General features: G+C 37.5%; 1 protein-coding gene across 25 annotated transcripts in view; it reads left to right on the top strand.

Moving 5' to 3' along the window:
- Mbnl1 (muscleblind like splicing regulator 1) overlaps window positions 1-24,162 on the top strand; it is a 177,438-nt gene that overhangs the window by 146,847 nt on the left and 6,429 nt on the right. For 13 of the 25 annotated variants that reach the window (XM_051157231.1, XM_051157228.1, XM_051157211.1 and 10 more), the window contains 6 exons: window positions 2,884-3,084; window positions 12,471-12,728; window positions 13,886-13,939; window positions 14,816-14,969; window positions 21,708-21,743; window positions 22,428-22,522. In XM_051157231.1, the coding sequence (XP_051013188.1) occupies window positions 2,884-3,084; window positions 12,471-12,728; window positions 13,886-13,939; window positions 14,816-14,969; window positions 21,708-21,743; window positions 22,428-22,522 (798 nt within the window). The remainder of the gene's footprint in view (window positions 1-2,883; window positions 3,085-12,470; window positions 12,729-13,885; window positions 13,940-14,815; window positions 14,970-21,707; window positions 21,744-22,427; window positions 22,523-24,162) is intronic. The other 12 variants (XM_051157213.1, XM_051157218.1, XM_051157221.1 and 9 more) reach the window with 7 other exon arrangements.

A 24,162-nucleotide genomic window follows, 5' to 3' on the forward strand; every position in this document is an offset into this window, starting at 1 on the left:
TTGAACGCCTATGGTAGGCCAGGCGCTGTTCCGTATTGTAAGGACCTAGAAGGGAACTAAAAGATATCTTCTTACTCTCCTAACATCCCACCCACCCACGGAAGTTCAAAGGAAGTAAAACCTTATATTAGAAAATTAAATATAACATAAGTAAAGCATTCATCACAGTGCTGGCACACAGATAGGGAATTACTAGTAATAATCATGTTTGTGTAGTTAGCTAGGATCATAATGTGAAATTGAACAATATATTCAGTTATAATGAAGCTTGATTATTGTAATATAAGCAGAATGTCTCATTTAAAACAAACAAGTAATAAACAGCCCTGGAATTAGTAACTTACAGTGACCTTGAAAAAAGGTAATGCTAAACCAACCTTCTTTATGGCTTTTTGGAACTAACATAAGCATAAGACACTATTAGAAGGATGCACTTAGTATCAAATATACAAGTTGCATAGTTAGACATTATCCAATCGGTACTTCAGAGAAAATAGGGCTACTCTAACTACCAGTAAATCAATCCCTGTGTTTGTGATTTTATGCACCCTCTGCAGGACAGCTCCAGCAATGCAGAAGGGGCCGTGGTCACCAGATCTTTATGAATACAATATTTGCCTTAAGTAGTTATATATTGTACAGTGACATAAACATTTCAGTAACTTTCTGAAGTAAGTACCAAATGGGCTTTCTGGAAACCCATTTTAATTTACAGTAATGGAATGCAAAAGAAAGGATATTAACTAGTGTCCAATCTGTTAGAACTCGGCTAAATTTGTAACAGTCCTAGCTGGTTGCAGCGGTTGTCTGGCTGAGTTTCCATGCAGTGTATCTGACTCTGTGCAACAGAATACAAATTTGGATAGAACATTCTCGGACAGAAGTTGAAGTTTCATGTGTGATCACCATGAAGGACTGCCCCATCATGGTCTGCCCTGGCCTCTAGCACACAAGGAAAAAGCCTAAAGTCAGCTGCTGTTCAGGGGAGTGTTAAGAGACAGATGCCACTGGACCCAGTTCTAGATACAGATGTTGGTTGTTAGTAGTCTAGCACATAGAAATTTTCTACTCCCTGGCGTCAGTTGTTTTGTGTTGAGATGGGTTATGGGCTTGGGGGCAAAGGTCTTATTTTAGGCTACTTCATTAGACAAGGGTCATGGACCTGTCAGAGTTACCAAGCGTGGCATTCAAAACCACATGCTTGGAGTACTAGTTATTTTAGCTTGAAAATATCAGTGTGAACTATGCTATGATGTAAATTCTTCTCAGTGAATCAGAGTATATACAAATATTCTGTCTTTCATATTCTTAGTAGAAATAAATGAATTTGCAGTGCAGAGGTGTCATGTAGGATGTGTGCTCAATCCCCATGGCTGTAAACTTTTGGGACCCTATGCATTCATATGAAAGAGTGTCATTTGCACATAGTAGCATCCCTGGCTTTCCTCCATTAATTGCAGTAGCACCACTCAGTGTGAAAAAAAAAAAAAAATGCAGACTTTGCCACATGTCTCCAGGGAGTCACATTCACCCAGAGTGAGAACTACCGCTTTCTGTGGCAGGGACTAAGTGAACTTCATTGTATTCCTCTGCGTGTATAATATCACAGAAAAACTATAGAGATGACAGATTGTTTAATTTCATGTTATAGGACTAACATCTGCAATGTATATCTGATATTGCACAAAGTTCTGTTGCAAAGCTTTCTGGAATCTTCTTATACTCTGGTATCTCCTAACTTCTTACTCTCAGAGAAAGGGATTGGCAACACTTTAGTCTAAAGTCACATTAGTATACATGTGGATCTATTTCTTACTACCAGATAAAGACACTAAACTGTTAAGAATTACCTTTAAGTTATATGTATCATTTTTCCATGAGAGAGAGAGAGTGAAAAAAAAAAAAAGACAGGGACACACAAAGAGAGACAGGGGATAATTGTTACACAAAGCATTAAATTTTAAAACTTGAAATTTTTGAATATCTGTAATCAGTAAAATTGAAAATTCTGTCTTGATACCCCGGACAAACTATTAAAATAGACTTCCGCAACTATTCCAGACCAGATGTGTTTCCACAGCATTCAGATTTGCATAACAGAAGTAACCTACATCTCCTTCTACCTTCTACCAAAGAAGTCTACAGTCCTGTCTGCTGACAGCCATCCTGTGCTGCCAGGTGTACTTCTTGAATTATTCTGTGGCATTTCCTGGGAACTGTTCTATTTCAGTCTTCCCATTCTAGATTTTTCTCTTTGTAGTGAGGCTGATTCATTGCTGAATGGCTTATAAAGGATGTGCGGGACTCAGAACATTGATCATTCTGAGAAACCCACACCAGGTGACTAGGCCAAATGCTATCATCTCTTCTGTGCTTTATCACCTCTCTCACAGCCCACAAGCTTTGCTGACTGTGGGACTCAGTGATACCCAGGGACTTCTGTGTTTGCTTCAGTGATAGGCCCTTATAATCTGTTAACACGTGGCAACAATCTTTTCACATGTATCTGACATAGCAAGTACACAATGTGTGTCTCAGACAAGTTTCTAGGATTGAGTCACAACAAGGTAGAGAATCTTTGACCACAAACAAGTGGCTGTGCTGAGCTATTCAAGACAGAACCCCAAGTATTTTCAATGCCAAGCTTCTGAGACCCTCTGGAGGGGTTCATGCATAGTCTGCTTGCTAGATTTGCGAAAAACAATGACCCAGCGGTTGTCTCTTTACTAAAACCTTCTTGGACTAAATTAAAGACAGGATTAAATAGAAGTGAAGGAATGAAGAATGAATGATAGATGAAGAGCAAATGATAGTTGTATAAAGTAAAGTACCAATTTGGAATTGAATTTGCCATTAAATTTTGCTTTTTATTTTAATTTTCAGCCAATGTTTTCAGTTGCACCAAGCTTAGCCACCAATGCATCAGCAGCCTTTAATCCCTACCTGGGGCCGGTTTCCCCAAGCCTGGTTCCAGCAGAGATCTTGCCCACTGCACCAATGTTGGTCACGGGGAATCCTGGAGTTCCAGTGCCAGCAGCTGCTGCAGCTGCCGCACAGAAGCTAATGCGGACAGACAGACTGGAGGTAAGACAAAGACTTGGGTCTTCCTAGTTTCCACGACAGTTCGTCAATTGTTTATGGCCAGAATGACTTAAAAAACTGAAAGCTGTGGCTTATTTTACAATTTTCAGCATTTTGTTAGAATACAGTTATGCACTTTTGATTAATATAACACTTATTTAAAAAAAAAACCTACAACATGAATGTTTTGGGTACTAAGTGAGGACTTGGAACTGTGACCAGGGTGCCTATTAGTCCACTGTGCCTCAGTTTCCGTGAAACTTTGCACATGGTGCTAATAATACTCACACCTGAAAGACTTAAAAAAATGTTAGGCATGGAAAAATTGCTTCTTGAGTGTTTAGTATAGCAATCAAAAATAACAAATGATTAATGTCCAAAAGATCTCATAGACATGGCACAGAGTGGCTACTGCACATGAAACGTTCTAAAACTCACTGCAACTGTTCTCCTAAGCTCTGAAGTGCTTCCTTTGAGACCAGCAGTTTTATGAGATGTGCCCTGACAGAAGCATTTTTAGTAGAACTTCACTTGACTAGTGCAGAGGATGAGCAGATGCACATGCTTTGCTGCTTCCAGCTGAAAAGGGAATTAAAGATAAACATTTTAGTTTGAAATTATTGTTCAGAATTTTAGCATGGCACGAATTAACAGCCTCAGTGAACAGTTTATGTAGGCAAATGGCCTATTAAATAATGACCCACACTGAGCTGCCCTCCTGCCTGTCTCCTAGGAAGGACCTAGAGCTGAGATGCTCTGCGTGTGCTAATTAAGGAGAAAGCAGCAAAGTAGGGTGGTACTTGTTGGCAATTGAGTCTAATAACTTGTCAGGTTATCAGAAATATAGTAAGTGCCAATGTCTTATTTATTCATTAAATTTTATGGGAAGTATTAGAAAGAGTATCAGATTGCAGCTCTATTATCAGGATGTGCCAGATACAGGCATCACATCTTATACCCTTACAACAGCATGATGGGAAAGACATGGTCGGTACCATCGTTTTACAGGAAAGTCAGGGAAGGGAAAGAGATGTGAGGCAGCTTGTCTTTGCTATCGAGATGCATTCTGGTGTTTGGCTTCTCATTACACAAATGCAGGAGTTCTTTAACAAATGCAGTCTGCAAATGACATAGGACAGCAATTGAAACAGTGTTCTTCCCCTGATCTTCCCAAAGCAAACTCAAGATTCTTAATGCATGGCTGTTAATTGATTGATGGAACTCAGATAGCCTGAGAAAAATGTCAGTAGAGGTAATAAGATTCAAAACACTGGAGAAAGGACTTAAAAACTGAGCTACATGATCAAAACTCTGTTTATTATTTTGGAGCTTAGGTAGTTTTTTACAATTGTATTTTGTGATTTTGTTTTCTATCCATGAAGAGCTGCCTGTGTGTTCTGTCAGTAGCCTTTTCTACTGCTAGAACAATCTCTACTCCGAGTCATGTGCATTCCTGGTAGCAGTAGGCATGCCCTTGCTTCTGTTGACAGGATGTGAGTCATTGTCACAGTCACAGTTAGGGACTGCATCGAGAAGCATGTATGTGCCTCTTCCTGCTCTGCATTGTGTTTCCAGAGGCTCAACACACACACACACACACACACACACACTTATGGTGCTCCTTAAAGTACTGGAGGGTAAAAGACATAGAAGGGGTGCCTACAATTCTTTTCTCAAGGTTGACACCTCTGCTTATATAGAGATTAAAGCTGTGTTCCATCTTAAAATATTTTGAATTTTTATTTCCTTCCAAGATAAAATTGGTCTAAATCAAATAGGATCTTGGCTTGGCTTTTCTTGTTATATCTTTTCCTCCTTCTCTACAATTTGTCACACATTAAGGAGATTTCAAGTACTTTTTATTTGTATATAATCACTTAGAAGAACTAGCCTTGACAGTACCAAATGGGATTCAAAGGTCTGAAGTTAGAAAGAAGGACTCAGTAGTTACTGCTTATAGGTATTAACTATGTAAGTTTGGTTTGTCATACTGGCTTCATGTAGCTTATATGTAAAATTTGAATATTGCACTGGTTTGTCTTAATGTCATAGGGCATTAAAATTATTCATTGCCTTTTAATAGCAGCAACAATAGGTGATAAAACACTTATTTTTAAAAATATGCAAATGTACACATCACAGATGCCTAACTTCTCTATTTATATGCTCCCCCATTTGTTGTATATTTTTGCAAATGCTATATGTTCTGTACTTAAAGCTCAGACTGGTTTTCTCTTAAAGTGAGGCCAATCTGTTGGTCACTAAAAAGATGCTCCTAAAATTTTGTTTTGTGATCCTGTGATCCTTTCTGTCATGTCCAAGCCTCACTTTAATGGTCAAAGAGTATACTAAGAAATCATTACAGTGTGCACAGGTATTAAAATTTCCTGAGCTTTAGACTATGCCTGTGCTTCATTACAAAGTGTTGATAATAAGTCATTGACTTATTCTAAAGAATCACAGTAATTTTGCATGGATGCATTTATTCTGCAATATCCAGCAGATAACTATACCTCATGTACTTCAAGTTAATGGTGTCATGAATATCCGTAAAGCCTTTTACTTGCTGTCTGTTACCAAGGGCAAGAAAAGGCCCTCCTAAGAATAAAACTCAACTCATAGCTGCTACCTTGTAACTTTAAATGTCAACCCATCAACCTGCTAGTAAATTAACCAGTCATAGAAAGATGCACACCCACACTGAGATTCTAGGGTAGGATCGTGACATGTAAGACATGACAATGTTGAAGAAGAGTTTAAACAATTATTAACATTCCTTTCATAGACATGTTAGGTTTTGACCGTTTCACTAATGAAATGTGTTATCTCAATAGCGCTTTTGTACATGGTGCAGGGACAGTCTACTGATGTCACTGGGACTAGGATCACTTGGGATAGTAGTTTAAATATGGGGCCTCATGGGTGGGTCTCACGGATTGTTTTCACTTACGAGACAAGTGAATACAAAAGCAAATAGTCTTCAAAGCACTCGCTGTGTAACTCCCAACGTTTCACAACTTCTTCATTTGTGGTTATTCGTGACTCTGAAGTGAAACCGTACATCTACTAATGCACATACTTTTGCACAGACTGCTAAGTTACAGAGAGCATTGTTCTCAGCATCCTGATACCGAGACAGCTATAAAGTAGTTCATACTGCACAGGAATAGCCAAGCACACCTCAGTGGCTGCATATTTCAAAGACTTTGACGGCTCTTTTGCTAATTGCATCACTTCACATCATTGTACTTTGTGAGGAAAACATGTTAGATATTCCAAACAAGATAAACATGCTCCTTGGCTTCTCCTGGTTTCGATTCGGTTTGCTTGTTTTAAAATAAATGACTCTTGTTCTGGGGAGGTGTTATTTTTCTAAAGTAATCGTAATGCAGATTTCTACTTTATTGAAACACAACCATCTGCTAACCCTTTGCATATGGGCAGAAATTAATATAACTCCTATAAATTGGACAAAGAGTAGCATTTGGAAGCCAAATAGAAGAAGTAATGTTTAGATTGGTATTTCAATGAGTTTAATGAATATAGCATTATATTAAAACAAAAACTTCCCCAGCTATTGATGTTTCTGCAGTTAAGCGCTTTTACTGCTCTTCCAGAGGACTAGGGTTTGGTTCCTAGAATCCATGTGGTGAGGCTCACAACTGCCAGCAACTCCAACTCTAAGGGGTGTGATGCCCTTTTATAGCCTCAGTGTGCACTGCATTCATGTGCACAAACCCACACACAGACACACTTATATACACATAATTAAAAATAGGAAAAACTTTGTACTCAATAAAGCTTAGAAAAGCAGCAACTCTTTTTCTTGATTTGTGAGTGTGTGTGTGTGTGTGTTTGTGTATGTGTGTGTGTTGTGGGATCGAGCCAATACTTTGGACCACAAAAAAAAAGCTTATTAATCAATTACTTTTAGTTTGTATTTCTGTAGAAGATGTATTCCTATTACTTGTCTAATACTTTAATATCACTAAAAAATTATCAAAAGTTAAAAGCACCTGGGAGGCGGATCCCTGTGAGTTCAAGGCCAGCCTGGTCTACAAAGGGAGTCCAGGACAGCCAAAGCTACACAGAAACCCCCTCCCCCCCAAAAAGCAAAAAATCCAAAAAACAACAACAATAACAACAACAACAACAAAAACCTAGTGTACACAGTTTTTAAATCACTGGTAAGCCCTTTAATACCTCTTAAAAGTATAGCATGCCTTTTAAAAATATTTAATATATTTCTATGTCAGTTTTTGATTTTCATAATTAATTTAAGTTTGCTTCAGAGATTTTTAACTTGTAATTTATTTTAATATAAGATGTTTAGTAACTTTGGCTTACTTACTCATTTTCTACTATTTTACTATTTTTTTCATTTAATGTTTAAATTTCTTATTTACACTTTTAATTTGAAGACTAATAAACTTATCTCTAGATTTATAGAGTCATAGATTTATATGTTGATGTCTTTAATGTTGTTCCCCATTTTCTTGTTCTTTTGGATTTGTGCATCCATTCATAGGATGGCAGAAAATCTCGAAATAGATTTAATGCTGGTTTTGTTGGTCATTCTTATACATTCATGGTTGATTTTTTTTGGACATGTCGTTAAATGACAAATTTATACATATATACAACATAGTGATGCATAATGCACACACAGTATGAATAATACTATATGTGTGTTGTGCTCTCTGGCCTAAAATGTAATGATGGTGCCTACATTATAAATTTCAAAAAGGCTGCCCATTGGATCTTAACAGAAATCCTATGAGATATTTGACTAAATAAGGAACTTCTCTGTTTTGCTTTCTTTCTTTCTTTTCTTTCTTCTTCTTCTTCTTTTTTTTTTAAGAAAAATGAATCAAAAATTATCTATTAGATAACCAACTGAAACCAGCTTAAGAATGTAATTATAAATAGATAATTATGATTGATCCATAATTCACCAGAGATTTCTTTGTATTAGGATAAAAACAATTACAGCCATAAAGTTTCTGAGTGGTTTAATCAAATCACTGATTATCAAGAATTACTTTATTCTTTCTTTTTGACATGAGGTTTCACTATATGTCCTTGACTTTTCTGGAATTTTCTATGTAAACATGGTAGGACTCAAACTGAGAGATCTGCCTGCTCTCCACAGTGTAAGGATTAAAAAGACATGTGCCATCTCAGAGATTTCGCCACCAGGAATGGCTTATTTTTTAATTTAATTAATTTATTCATATTACAGCTCAATTGTTTTCCCTTCACTTGTATCCTCCTGTTCCTCCTTCGCTCTGACTTTTACCCTATTCCCTTCCCCTAGGTCTGTGACCCAAGGGGACCTCCTCCCCAATCAAAAGCTAACATGTGAGAGAGTAAGCTTAATAGAAATTAAGTCTGTAGGACTTTTTGACATTTCAGAATATTAAGGCCAACCAAATTCCTGACCCCGGTTATGATCAGTTTTCATTTCCTGCTTTTGATTGTTACTCTCTAAATATTTCTGAGTTTATTACACAGATCTGATTTATTATATAGATCTGGGTTTGTTACAAAAAATACAACTTCAAAAGGATATCTTCTGAAAAAATACATAGTAACAGTCCAGGTTTAAAGAATTCCAGGTTGTCATGACTATTCTCAGGACTCCAACTTTCACCATCTAATGAGACATAGAAACGTTGCTATCATTTTGAACTATGTTTGTTACATTTTTTTAAAAAAAATAAAGACTAGCCAGTTGGCCCATGCCTGTGATCATAGCATTCAGGAGGCAGAGCAGGCAGATCTCTGTGAGTTTGAGGCCAGCCTGGTCTGTTGGTTCCTCTGTATGACCTAACCTGGATTGTGATACAGACTCCGCTTCAGTGTTCACAGAGTAAGATACTTAGTGTGCTTTTTTTTTAATTGAATCTGATTTTGTGCAGTGCTTAGTATATCTGATCACTGTAATTTAGGTTTGAAAAATAAGTATCAAACTACAGAAAGTACTGAAAATTTTTGACCCCCAAATTTCACTTCTACATATTCACATTAGAAAAGTATCCATAATGCCTATTGTCATACTTACTTTGCAAAATTATTTCCAGTATGCAAACACTGGAAATAATCTCTAGATCTACTTGAGAGTTACCCATGCTATAAGTAGTGTTTGATGTCTGAGGTGCAATCAGAAGTGATGACCTGGACCTCATACAGAAAAGTGAAAACGTTGATACTATAAAGGCATAGTTTTCTGAAAAAGGAAACCAAGTTGTAGCTAGACCATGATCACAGCCATGTAAAAAATCGTGCAAACAGAAAACTGCACAAAAGGAAAAGGGAGGCAGAACAGTGTTTGAATTTTTATTTATTTATTTTTTTCTATTCAGCTGCAAATTTGCTGGTAAGTTTTATAAGTTCTCATCTTATTTTAAGTTATGAGATTAAATATATTGAAATTTTTGTCAATTTTAACTTACCGATGTAAACAAGATTTATCAGTTTCATCTTTTTTTAGTGAGGTTGGTAAACCTAGTCTAAAGTTGCCTCAAATTTTCAGAAGAAGAAACAAACCCAGCCTCTATTCAGCAGTCAGTGGATGGTGTCCCCATCCTGCTAGTGGTGACTGTCTGGAAAGTGTGTATTAAAGTTGGTTTCATGCTGTCTCCATCATCCCAAGACCATCTAGTATCTGCTAAGCTCCCTGCAGCTTCTCACAAGTCAAACTTTGACAAGAAACTTTCTCTACACTCTTTTTCTAAAGGGTAAAGTAATGTGGGGTAGCATTTTGCATGTTTTTATTCCCACTTCCTGTCAGGACAAACTTGAAGTGGAAAAAAGAATCTGAAAGTAAGAAATGCAGCAAAAATGAGCAACTGACTATAGACCCTTAGCAAAGGCTGGTTTCCCAGTGCACACCAAGCTGATTCCTCGTGGTTACCTCTGATTAAGTGCTTGTGACTCTCCCTGTCTGCATGCCACAAGAGTGAAGTATAAATTAAAGTCAAGCTATCCTTAACCTATAGAAACCATACATGCACAAAGGAAACTCATAAATGCACAGTCTTAGGTTTTAGGTCTTCCTGCCAAAGTGGCAAGAGTGGGAAATGGTGTTAAGTCTTTTGCTTTCGGCTTTCTCGTAGGCAGACTTAGGAAAGAGGGCATTAGTGAGAACTGACTGGAGAGTGCATACATGGGCCTGCCTGAGCTTCCTGATAGAGAAAGCCATACTGACAGCCATACTGATTGGCTTGAGCAGAAAAGTAGCCTTCTGTTTATACCATGACTTATTTTTCTTTCTTTTAGTTTTTTTTTTTTTTTTTTTTTTTTTTTTTTTTTTTGAGACAGGGTTTCTCTGTGTAGCCTTGACGGGCTGTCCTGACCTTGTTTTGTAGACCAGGCTGGCTTTGAACTCACAGCAATCCTCCTGCCTCTGCCTTGCGAGTGCTGGGATTAAGGGCGTGCACCACCATGCCCAGTTTATACCATGCCATTTTAACACAGTATGTAGCTTATGGATAGGAGCACTCACTACATTGTAATGTGTTTTATTTCAGGGTATCTCTTTTCCTAGCTCCGGTGATTAGCTAGGCTATAGGAACCTGTGTATCGAAGGTTCCACAGCTTCCTGTGGTGCTCACTTAGGAAGGGGGCGGGGCAATTGTTCTGAAACACAGCTTGATCACCTTTGCTGTCTAAAGTGTGAGCTCTTGGTTACACCTGAGTTTTGTTTTGTTCAAGAAGGTGAATATATAATAAAAACAATCTTTTATAACTCTCCAAATCATCTGTGTCCTTAGTTATTCAGTAGCCTTAAAAACCGAATGAAGATGAGGATGAGCGGATGAGGAGAGCTGGGCCGTTGTTGCGCTGTGTTACACGGGTCTTTAGATAGCAAAGAGTTTCCCAGCACTCACGTACAACATGTTTTTTTGCTATGTCGCCAAGCCCAAGCTCTTAGTATGAACCACTTTCCACCATAATAGGACATTCATGTAGTAGGAGCTGGGTTTAAATGTGGTCATTTTTTTTATTAGTACTTTTAAAAATCATAGCATCTCATTCTTTCTTAGCTACAAAACAGAATGTTCAGTGTCTGCCATTGCCTGATTTTGAGGGGAGGCCATCCTTGAAGTATTAAAATTGTGTCTTTGAAGTATGTGTTATAAAAATGTGAGGTTTGATGTTAGTCATTCAGTGTTTAAGATGGCCCTCTGGTGGTCAAAAGATCAAACTCCCAAAGTGGAGAATGCTGGCAATTTCAGTAAAACTCAAAGAGCAAATGAATGAGAAAGAATTCTTAAACCCATCCAGACAGCAAACATAACAGATTGCAAACCAAGTAGACAGCAACACGAGTGAGTCTGTCTCCGTCCGCTTTATACAACAGCCAAGTGAGTCTCTAGTGCTCAAAGACGACTCCTGGAAATATTTTGGTAGGAATGCTCTCAAGCTAGAATATTTCTATTTACCAAAAAGTTATAAGTACATAACCAAAAGTTCTTGCCTGACATTCACCAAACTAAATATTAACATCTTACATAACTTCAGTACCACTTATAAATCCAAAATTTTTACTTTGATTTGTGATGAATTAAGTGATCTGTATACATGAAGCAGATTTAAGTTAAAATTTTATTACACCTGTTCTTCATTTGTACATGTGTCTGGTCACATGCATGCCCCAGAACATATGTTGACATCAAAGGACATTTTGTGGATGTCAGTTCTTTCTTTAAACTGTGCATCTTAGGGGTTAAGCTCAAGTTGTCAGATGGAGCACGTCTCATGATTCCTGGGAGCAGATACATGCAGCTGTCCTGCTAGCTTCTTTTCTCTGGCTCCATGATTTCCCATCCATGGCAGTGTCTTGATCTTTCAGTTGTCATGGCCTTGACATGTTGAAAGAATATTTAGCTATTTTGTAAAAATGCTTCCCATTCAGTTCGTTTGATACCTCCTCGGGATTAACAACAGGCAGTGATACAAACACCATGATGTTGTGTGTTCTTTTCTGTGTCACATCGACAGAGTGGTGCCCCCTGCATTTCATTCTTTCTTTATACTCTTGTGTTTACTTGGTGAAAACATTGTCTTCAGGCTTTCTTCACTATGAAGTCCATACTTTTCTCCTCAGTGATTAATAAGTACACCAGCACAGTATGGCAGTGGGTGTTTTATTACATGCCTTGCACTCATCATCAACGTATTTTCTCTCTCAAGGACATTTTCACTGGAAATGCGCTAATATTTGAATACTGAGCACTGCTGAATTGTGCTGCTGCAGTGCTGTAGTTTGCCCTTTCTCCTCTACATACACCCTTGGTCACCAGTTTGAATAGCTAAATTACTATCTTCAGAAAGGACCTGCTTGCTCTTGTTGACTGAATCCCATGCCCTTAATGACCTCATAGGTGTGTCGAGAGTACCAGCGTGGCAATTGCAACCGAGGAGAAAATGATTGTCGGTTTGCTCATCCTGCTGACAGCACCATGATTGACACCAACGACAACACAGTCACTGTCTGCATGGATTACATCAAAGGGAGATGCTCTCGGGAAAAGTGCAAATACTTTCATCCTCCTGCACACCTGCAAGCCAAGATCAAGGCTGCCCAATACCAGGTCAACCAGGCTGCAGCAGCACAGGCTGCAGCTACTGCAGCTGCCATGGTGAGTAGAGACAGAAGTGCCCTCCTGCCAGCAGTCCAAAAAGATATTAAATAATTTTGTCTACTACAAGCTATTCATCTATTAACCCCTTTTTTATGTTTTGCTGAAGATATGTTTGTTCAGGTATCCCACACAATACATAAGGAAGCTACCATTCACAGAAGTGAGGGTAACTCCTCAAATGGCTCAGATTGCTCCTCCTCTTAGCCTAGCCCTGAAGACTCTGTCGTAGTCTGGATGTAGGGTTTCTGAAATCCCTGCTTCATAAAGATCCACTTGTCTCCTTTCTGATTTAACAACACTACCATTTCCAGTCTCTGATCTCTGTATACCATCGAGTCAGCCATTGTGCTCCTTGAGAGTGTTCTTCTGCACATCAAGGCTCTTCTTTTTACCTTTATCTTGCTTCTAATAACTTCATCTGGAACTATTTAGAAGAACAGCCTGAACAAAATTGTTTTTAAACTAGCTACAACATTTTGAATAGTCTGCTCTCTAGATAGTGTGAAGGCCTATGATGACATAACTATGATAATTAAAGTGCCAAATCTTGACTAAGCCATTATAACGGAAGGAGAAAAACAGCAGTACTCAAGGAGTTTAAAAACAATGCATCATTTAGGATGGATACTAAATGTTTTTCTTAAGGTAAACTTCAGTTTGACCTAGTAGCTGAGTTTAAGGAGTCCATTTTTTCTTGGCTTAGCTGTTTTAATATTGTCCTTTTTTATATAAATATATAACTTATTATTTAAATATTCATACATAAATCATTGTCATGGCACAGTAAAATGATCATGGGAGAGGTCTTTTCTGTGTTTGTTTATGGATACTTGAGCAAAAATACAGAAGGCAGACTCTCTCCTTTTCTCTTTCTATCACCACCCTGCCCTTTTTTTTTCTTTAGAGTATTGTTTGAAATTAACTACAAAGAGGAATTATCCTCCAATAACAACTCAATAGTGCCTTTATTGTGCATGCTTAGTCTTGTTATTCGTTGTATATGGCATTCCGATGATTTGTTTTTTTATTTGTTTTTTCTCACCTACCCAAAATGCACTGCTGCCCCCATGATGCACCTCTGCTTGCTGTTTATGTTAATGCGCTTGAACCCCACTGGCCCATTGCCATCATGTGCTCGCTGCCTGCTAATTAAGACTCAGTCGGCTGTCAAATCACTGAAGCGACCCCTCGAGGCAACCTTTGACCTGGTACTATGACCTTTCACCTTTTAGCTTGGCATGTAGCTTTATTGTAGATACAAGGTTTTTTGTTTTTGTTTTTGTTTTGTTTTTTTGTTTTTGTTTTTTCTTGTTTTTGTTTTTAACCGATTTTAAAAAATATATAATCCTTTTCCTGTTTAAAGTGGTTAAGTACAATGAAAAACTGAGTGTGGTTTCCTGAAAATGAGCAGAAAGACCTAAAATACATACGTAGATGGATATGGTGCAATTAAAGACTGGAATCCCAGCAGCCCACATTCAGTTTAATTACATTGTAAAACATTATAATAAAGTACTTGGAGGACAATAAAGAGTGGTTTTCACCATATATTTATGTACCTGTGTGGATAGCATGGCTTTAGTGATAGAATTCTTTTCTTTTTAACATGTATACTGCAGTATTTGAGTAGAGTTTGCATGCTGGGGACATTTGCATGTGTCAGCAGACTGGGGAGGGCAGAGCTGTCAGTGTATTTCCCTGGCCAGTCACCTTACAGTTAACTATTAACCGTGCTTCTACTCGTCAGTCCTCATAGAGCTCACACTGCAGCTTCCTTTCTTTCCCAAGTCAACGGCTTCCCACCGAAAGCCTGAAGCATTATGGGACATAAAACACCTTACTCATGATAACATGTGCTCTCGTACTAGTGGGCTTTTGTTGTGGACAAAATAATGCTTCCTTTAAAGCTTTTATCTTGCTTAATTTCTGTAATTGGTTTTGTCGACTGGACTTTTCCCCTGGGTAGTTAAGTGCTCTGCTGCTTGCTTGCTCATGCTCCCTAACAGTGTTAGCCTACAACTGATTTTTCTTTTTTCTTTTTCTCTTTTTACTGGTATTTGTTTTTATACTCATTCACTAAACAGGGAATTCCTCAAGCTGTACTTCCCCCATTGCCAAAGAGGCCTGCTCTTGAAAAAACCAACGGTGCCACCGCAGTCTTTAACACTGGTATTTTCCAATACCAACAGGCTCTAGCCAACATGCAGTTACAGCAGCATACAGCGTTTCTCCCACCAGGTAAGGGCTTGGATTTGCTAGTGAATGCATCAGGGATGATCTACAGGGGTTCCACTGGTAAAGCAGGCGAACACCTGCAGCCCAAGCTAGCCACTAGTCTTAGAGAGGGCGTATATACGGTAAGGCGGTCAGTGGGGGAGCGCATCCAGTCTTCCTGTATGGCTTTCCTATAAAACTGAAAACTTAAGCTTACAGAGGCAGACATGTTTTATATATTTTTGGTGCTCATGCTATTTGGAATTGAAATATTCTCTTTTTTCTCTTTCCTCAACACTGTTGTATGTTTGTCAAGCTATGTTATGATGCTGTCCTGCTGTAAGACCCCTTTGCCTTCAAGATTCTACAATTTTATGAAATGACTCAATTTTGACATTTTTCACCTTTAGTTTGCAAAAGAGACATTTAAAATTTATTCATTCTAGAGCTCTTAATATGTGCTCTTCATATTAATTATGCATTGGTAAAATTATTCTTATTCCTCTGCTGAAGATGAAGTAGTCCTAAGTTCCCTTGGGATTTGTATTTACTGCTTAGTCACCCCCGGTGTTCCTACTTAACCGCTGAGTCATGCATCTGTACTTTCATTCATTTTCAGTTTGGTCACATACACATGCTCTTATTCACAGAGATTTAAGAGTTTAAAGTACTAATACCTCATTACTGGTTAGAAATTTACTATTTAAACATTGTTAATTTATTCCATAGTTTTTTGGGTTTTTTTTACTTTTTCTACCCTCTTTTTCTTTATTACACAGTTTTATTTTTTAAACACTACAAATATATATATTTGAATAAGTTCTCAATAATTTAGTAAATTAATAACTAAGTATGTGCGTCAGGGATCTGGCAGCTTGTGCTGACGGTGACAATATTTAGAGTATCACATTCCTGTGATATTAGAGAATGGGATGGTTTATTTTAGACTTCTTAGCAAATTAATACATTGTTTTCACATTAAATGTTGCTGGGAAACAAAACTTTGTATAGTTCAATTCTAAAAACTAGCCATTCAGACATAGAATAAATCTGCTAGCTAAAATATATTATTAAATTGTTTCAGGATAAAATGATAGCTATACTCTTGAGATGCATTGTTCAAGTCGGAGTATGTCTATATTAGGATAAATATTAAATGAGTTTAATCTATAGCATGGTCATTGGCCTTAGGGAAATTTTCACACTGAAGCACACGATATCTTTCTCTTCTTATATAGGGTTGTTCAGAGACTTCCAGAAATTAATATTTTTTAATTTTTCAGTGCACCTAGATTTTTATAATTTCCAATGAACAATCACTCACTTTTATATAACCAGATCCCTAGGCTAGGCACCAAAGGATTGTTAGAATATTTAAGCAAATTAAATTTTTATTTTCTATCAGTTTTTTCCACTAAATAGAATATTATCCTGAAAACAGTAGTTTCCCTATTTGAAATTTTAAAATGAAATAAATTACCTTCTTCCACATGTTATCTAAAGAAACTTGAAATCTCTGTCTTATCAGCAGATTTTTGCCTTAACTTCTCAACAATAGTCAAACTTTTTTTTTCTCTAAATCAATGTAGCCAACAATTGCATAGTAAGTGTGACCTGTATTTTTATGACAGTTTTACCCTTTAGCAGCTCTCTGGTCTGTGTAAAGTAAAATATGCAGGTTCAAGTTAGGGAAACAGTAAGTGTATTCATTTCTTAGAACCATGTGCCTGCTATTCCTGAAGGATGTATTGTTAATTTTAAATGTTCTGCAAATAGGTTGAAAAGGCAACCCAATTGTAGGGGCTAAAGCTTGTGTTGAACTTGGGTCGAAGGCTAATTGTTGCCTTCCTGATGGAAAACAATGAACAATCTTACTTTTACACATCCATCTGCATGCACATTACTAACACTCTGATGTCTTTACTCTGCCGAACTACTTTGTCAGATAGGTCTAAAATAAAGAATTTCCATAGAGGGTATAAACCAAAAATTCCAAGAGCCACACAGGGACCAAAACAGTGATGTGACACAGAGCTGAATATGGAACTAGGGAGCCTGGGGACACTGGGAGCTAGTGTTTCGACTGCCGAGGTAGCCTAGGTCTCATGCAGGTCCAGATCCCTCCTGTTGTGCTGTGGTTGGGAGTGGATGGATATCTGACTCCTAGGGCTGCCCGAACAAAGCTGCTCAGGCAAACAGCACAGATTGCTGCGTCTAGTGATTTGTTGTTGTTGTTGTTGTTGTTGTTGTTGTTGTTGTTGTTGTTGTTCAGATTTTAGGAACATTTGTATGTTTATGTACAAAATTCCTTGGCTTGAAAAATATTGGCAATTTTATTATTTAAAATCTTGTTCGAACTAAAGGAAATCAATCTTAAGATAGATTCAAATGTCTTAGAGAAAATAGCTTCTTATCTTATATGTAAGAAATATAGAATTACATATAAATGCAGCATTCTGTCTACTCACAGTATAATAATTAAGAAGATACACTGTACTTTTCACAGCTGAGACTTTTAGAGCTCTGGTCTGTCACTTCAACAGTAACTAAAGATGTGTGAGTCTGTTTCATTGACATGACAGTGAAGCACAGTTTGCTGACTCCCTAGAGCAGGTGACTGCATGTGTAGGAATTAGGATGTTGACAAAGAATTGGGGTCGAGTGTCAAGCAAGCTAGCTAGCTAAGAAAAATACATAACTAAGAACAAACTTGGACTTACAAAGCATCTAGTCATCTAATAATCCCTCAGTCACTATTGTATCCACCTGTGTCTGTCTAGCCAACTATCATTGTCTTTAGCTCCCTGACCTCTCTTTCCATCCCTCCTTCTTTTCTTTTTGTATCCATCTTGCCTTTTATTCACTCAGCCTCTACTGATTAGATGCCCCTTGGTATTTACACTAGAGATTCCAAACTCCTGACTTCAGGGAGAAATCTAGTATCCAGAAATAGGTAGGGCACAGGCTTGCCAGCCCCACAGCACTCTTATTTATTTTCCACATTTCATTCCAAAGAGCCACTGTTGGCTGAAAAATGACTCAATGGAATGCTGTGATTACCAAGCAGCTTACAGGCGTCTTCTTTCCTTTTTCCTCCAGCTCAAAGTTTGGCTTGATTACCAGTTTGATTACCATGGCTTGGTTACCATGTTACCAGTGAGTAGTAATATGGGGCTTAGTCAAGTCTACCAAGTTGTCCCCAAGTTACATGGCTCTTAGGGCTTAGCAGAACTTGAACTCTGCTCTAGGGAAGCTGGGCTTATTTCTTAGTCACTATGAGGTTGATATGTAGCTACAATCAAAAGAATTCACAAAACAGCCCTTAAACATCAGTGAACTCCACACCTATTTTATGCTATCTTATTTAAAAATCTGGTAAATATAACTATTTTACTAAGTTCAGTAGGGTTTATTGTTTGATTGATAAGAGTTTTCAATATTTTGGCTACACAGTTTCTTGTTGATTATGAACACAGACCAGGCTTGAGCTACGGCCCACTGATATTACAGGACTGAACTTGACTCCTTTGATATGTCAGAAAGAAGATTTGCATTGACACTGGTTATTTTTGTTGTTGTTGTTCTTGAACATAAATGAAGGCAAGTTGTAATTTCAGTTGATCTGAAGGGAGACAAAGGCGTTCCTGAGAGAACAGTGAGGTCATTCTCTTTCTCTCTCTGCTCTCTAGCCTGTGTAGCCAAGATTCTCAACTAGTCTCCTATTCTCATTCAGGTCCCATCCTTTACCTTATGCATCACATATTTGGAGGGCGCGAGCATCTTCTAATGACCTCCTGAGCTCATGGTAACTGTGCCTTTAGAGTCTGACATGAACTCTGGTGCCCCATGTGTGACCACTTCCCCTTGGTGGGGAGACCTGGTGGCACTCAGAGGAAGGGAAAGCAGGCTACCAGGATGAGACATGATAGGCTGTGACCATATGGTGGGGGAGGAGGTCTACTTCCGTCACAGAGATAGGGGGCGGGAATAGGGTGAAAGAGGGAGAGGGGGAGGATTGGGAAGATACAAGTGAGGGGATAACAATTGAGATGTAATATGAATAAATTACTTAAAAGGAAAAAAAAGAATCTGACAATGGCAAGGAGATGGGAAAGAATGGGCCACAGGCCTACAGTTCACAGTTCCACAGACTCTCTGTCCTCCACCTTGAGTTTTCCATTATGTGTGTTTTTGCCTTTCTTGGAAGTATATCCCTTCTTTCTACATGCTGTATTTCTCTCAACCAAAGTTAGCAGACAGTTTTTTAAAGTGCTAAACTAGTTTACTTAAAGCAACTTCTATGTTGGCTCACATTAATCTCTAACCAGATATAAGGAAAAGGCCAGAAAACTAATAGGTGGTGGTGCAGATGTTTGGACCAGGGAGACAGGGATATGGTCTTTTCATATAGAAGAAACAACACAAAGATCTCTAGCCTGTCACTTTTTTCATAAGCAATCTAAGTATAAGTATTCATAGTTTTATTAATATATGTTTAAAATATTTACAAATAATAAAAATGAGGCTGCTGTTGCATATTTGAATATCAGTTTTGACAATTTAAACAAAAATTACCAAATAGAAATTTCAACTGGATCTCTGATTATAACATTTTCTCTCTTCTATTTATTTTTTTCTCTACTTTCATTTCACCTATAAAATGTCATCCTCTCTTTTATATTCACATAGATAATGGAATTTTTAATTTAAAAAACAATATAATTACAGTGATACACTTCTCAAAGCCACATCATTCTGCTGTGCAAATATCTTTGTAGAGGAAATTGGGAATTAGTAAATACATTCCCTTAAATTTAGTCTTATGCCGAAAACTAAGGGAAATTTTGAACTATGTGTGCATCGTTAGTAAATTAACTTATTGGAAGTAAAGAAGGATATCATGGTCATTTCAAAAACAGTTTTTGGTTTGGTAAGAGGGTCCTACAGCACTGTGTTCATACTTGTGAGTTACTGCACCCCAGCTAGTATCTTCATCGCTGCCTTGTGTTGATTTGCTACAAATCCCTTTTGAAGCTGTGTGCATTGGTTACAATGATAATGAGGATGATAACCCACACAAAAATTCAGGCTTGAAACCTTAAACGTTTTAGCGAAGTGTCTTAGGTCAGCTCACTCCTAGCACATGCAGGCTCAGTTATGCATGAAACAATGAAATACAGTAGGCAACCTGCAGCATCATGCTAAATTTAAAACCTGTAGCTCAGATGTTTGAACTGGCTTTAAGGCTCCTTACTCCTTCACTTACCTTTTGACGTCTTCTTTCCCAGCACTCCTGCCATGGAAGGTAGTGCTTTCACAAAACCTAGGCCCAGTATTAAGTTTTGCTTGCTATGTTGTCTCAAATTATATTCTTTGTTATTGGTCTGTTTTCTTGTTGTTGTTTTCCTTCACAAGTCTTAATATAGAAGTGGTAAAAAAAAAAAATCGCAAAGCTATTCAAATGTCTTAAATGATGCTTCCCAGTGGAATATTAGTTTGCTTCCCTAGATCCATTACTCAGTTTAATCTAGCCTTACTGCCCACTGACTAATTGCCGTAGCAGAAGAATTACAGATGTAACAGCCGTACCAGTTGAGTAATCTGCATTTCGGTTATGTTTCTCAATGGCAGGTTGTTGTGTAAAACCATTTCTGACAAGACTCAGTTGGCAGATATTTTTCTAACAAATGTTCATCCCAGATGCTGCTAGTATTTAAACAGGATGTGCCAAGATTCAGAGATTTAAATAGAAATATAAAGTCTTTTATATTTAAAAAAAAATTTTTTTTTAATCTAAAATAGTCTTGTAGAAAGAACAGGCTCTCCATATGGGAATGTGGCATTTTATCCCACATTCAGACCACTGTAGAAGACAGGACCAGTGCCCCCCATGTGTCATGTACATCCTCATTATCTCCCCCTGAGGTTCTTTATTGAAGTCTAATTAGCAAATTCTTGCCTTTGAGTTTTTGTAAACATTGGCTACTCTAAGAATTCTTGAGGGTCTGGCAGTGAAAGTCAGTCTGTTTTGACAGATGCCTACAAGTAAACTAGCTTGAGATTCCTTAGGAATCCTGCTCCCTTGCAGTGCTTTTTCTGCATTTGAACTCTTAACTGAAGAAATGAAAGATTCTCACTTTTTGCATACTGTCTATTTATTGCTTACTAGCCCTCTGAATAGAGGTTGTGTCTGGATGGTTACCAGCTCGTTTGTGTCTAGATGGTTGCTGCAACACTGAGCAGAGAAGCAAAGCCCAGGAGTTAAAATGAGCTTCTGTCTCATTACATTGTCCAGTCAGTTCTGTGCAGTGGAGTTGTTAGCATTTCAATAATAAGTACTATTCCTAATTATTCAGGATGTTCAGTCTGAAGAAGACATTTATGCATTCATGTGTCAGATTCGGAAGTAGCAAAGCAGTAAGATAGCTAGCAGGTAGATTAAAACATTACAGAATTTCCTCTAAAGGAATTAAAAATAGGTTTACATTGTCTTGAAGGTCCTCTGTTTCTAGGCAGCAGTTAAGAGAAATAAAGTATACCAGCACACAGTTAAACTGGCTTCTACTCTTCACTTGGGACTAGTTCTAACCGACCACTGTGCTCCTGTGTGATTTGATTGTGCTGACAGTTACATGCCACTGTTCCCGGAATAACAATTTTTCTTCTTTGTTCAAATGAATTTCCTAATTACACGTGTGATGGGATGTTTTAATTCTTTTCCCTTTTCAAATCCACCTTCCTGTTGCAATGCATGATGGGCAGGCTCAATATTGTGCATGACACCCGCTACAAGTGTTGGTAGGTGCCAGCTTTGTTTCTTGATTATCTTAAATCTATGGTGCATCTCACAGCCCCTCAAAATCCACTGCTAAGTTTAACTTTTATCTATTGGGCAAGTCCATTTCCTTTTTACTAACACCTGTCAATTAAATGTCATTTTCTATTTAATTGACATGGCCCCACATAAATGTTTTCTTTCTACACAAGTTTCCTTTAGTCACTATTAGTGGATTTTGATTGGACTATGAGTTCTGGTATATAAAAACAAGTCTATCTCTTAAAAGTAATGATTGTATATTTATAATAGTAAATACTAAAAAAAAAAAAAAACTTTTATTCAGATGGATAACTGTACAAAGTAAATACCTGTTTTTTATTTATATTTTAATGTCTATAAACACTATATAAAATTCTTGTTTTTTTAACTTAGCAAATTAAGCCTGTTTGTGTCAATTTTCTTGATTTAATGGTAACAAGCTTTTTCCCCCCTTTTTTTTCTCTTTCATCCCTCCCTCCCCTTCTCTCCTTGGAATGTTGTCCTGCTTTGCGCTGTGATTGCATGTCACTCGCTGGTGATGATGTCCTGTCACATGGCTTCTTGCTATGATAAATACCATGCCCAATGATCTCCTCCATGTTGCCATGGTTTCCATATTGCTACACTCTTCTGTATGTTTGCTTATATGATTTTCCCTCCGAAAGTTCCCATGGTGCACGGTGCTACGCCAGCCACTGTGTCCGCAGCAACAACATCTGCCACAAGTGTTCCCTTCGCTGCAACAGCCACAGCCAACCAGGTTTGCTAATTTACAGCTTTGTTTCTTAAAAACCAACTCTTAATAGGGCCCAGTCCAACAGCCTTAACATGAGCACATGGATCTCCCACTGTGGGAATCATGTGTACGTGAGAGCTGTAAGAGGGTGCTGTCATGAGCATGGGGTTTCAAAGATACCTCTTGTTGGCCTACACATTCTCTCTATGATGAGCAGCAGATTGCTTTTATGCCATTTATTATAAGTGCTCCAAAGTTCTCGCAGCTCTGTTTCTGAAGCTACTAAACTGATATTTACACAAGCAATTCTCATTTTTCTTACTAATTGTATAAATATATTGGCCAACCAAAATGGAAGCAATTACAAAGTTATGATTGGTTATTATTAAAACACATGATATATAGTTTCTCGGTTCTTTCCTAAATTCTTAATAAAAAGAAAATATTTAAATGCATTCCTATGCCACAAATGACCACTCTTGTAAATAGTTTGTTGTAAAATTTTTATATTATAACTTTTAGTAAGCAGATTGATTATTAAAATTAATTGCTGTTACATACAGAATCTTTCAGCTTTGATTTTTGCTGCTCTAAATGAAAAAAGGAAATTAAGTGCTATCATTTCTATAGTTACCCTGCATAAATGGTGGAAATTTAGGAAAGAAAAAGCAGAAATCACGAATGGTAAATGACTGTTATCCTATGCTCAGTTAAAATATGGAAAATAAAAAACATGCAGAATTCTTTTAAGCAGATGGAGTCTACTTTAAATTATATGGACAAGAATGAACTATTTAAAGTAAAATGGTCATTTAAGATATTTAAAATGCAAAAATGTCATTACACCAGCATTTTCTGAATTTTCTTTAAAGAAAACGCTTTCTAGCTTTGGATTTATTAAGCTCACGTTTTGAAATAGATCTAGTCTTGACTATGCAGATATGCCTGCTATGAAAGCACACTTCAGTAGAGCTAGTAATGTATGAAAGGCACTAAACCGGGCTACCCATGATGTACTGACTGAGAGTAGATGGAGCTGAGTGAGACTAAAAAGAACCCTTGTCAGACGGGACCCGACACAGTGCCCTTGGAACAAGCAGACCAACTATAAGCCAACAGTTACACTGTGAGGAACACACAACTTTTAATTTTTTTTTCAATATATCATCGTCTGTTGCTGAACTTTCAGCTATTAAAATAGCCATTAATAAATTTCAAGAATATATGTCGAATGGATTTAATTTTAAGTTTCAGACAAGGCTTAAATATTTCTTGGCCAAAAAAAAAAAAAAAAAAAATTACTGTTTTTTCAGACTTACCAGAATATCCTTGGATTTATGCAAACATATAAGACTCATTTACAAGAATGTGAGTGTGTGCATATGTGGCATGATAGTTGGTTTGGCAGAAATAGCAATGGATTCAGGGCAGTCCATTATGGTGCACATCAATGATGCCAGAGGCCCATGTATGTACCATATATTACTATAGAATTGCTGGTGTAAGCACAACTCTAGCAAAGCAAATTCAACATGCCCTTGGCCACTTGGGTTGTAGGGGACACTTTACTTCTTGCATTGTGCTGTGACCATTTCATGCATAATTCCTGAGTCTCCATACTATTACTATTTTACAACCAAAGAAAAGGGAATGGATATATATAT

The sequence above is a fragment of the Acomys russatus genome, chromosome 15 (assembly GCF_903995435.1).
Source record: "Acomys russatus chromosome 15, mAcoRus1.1, whole genome shotgun sequence".
In the NCBI taxonomy this organism is placed as follows: Eukaryota; Metazoa; Chordata; class Mammalia; order Rodentia; family Muridae; genus Acomys; species Acomys russatus.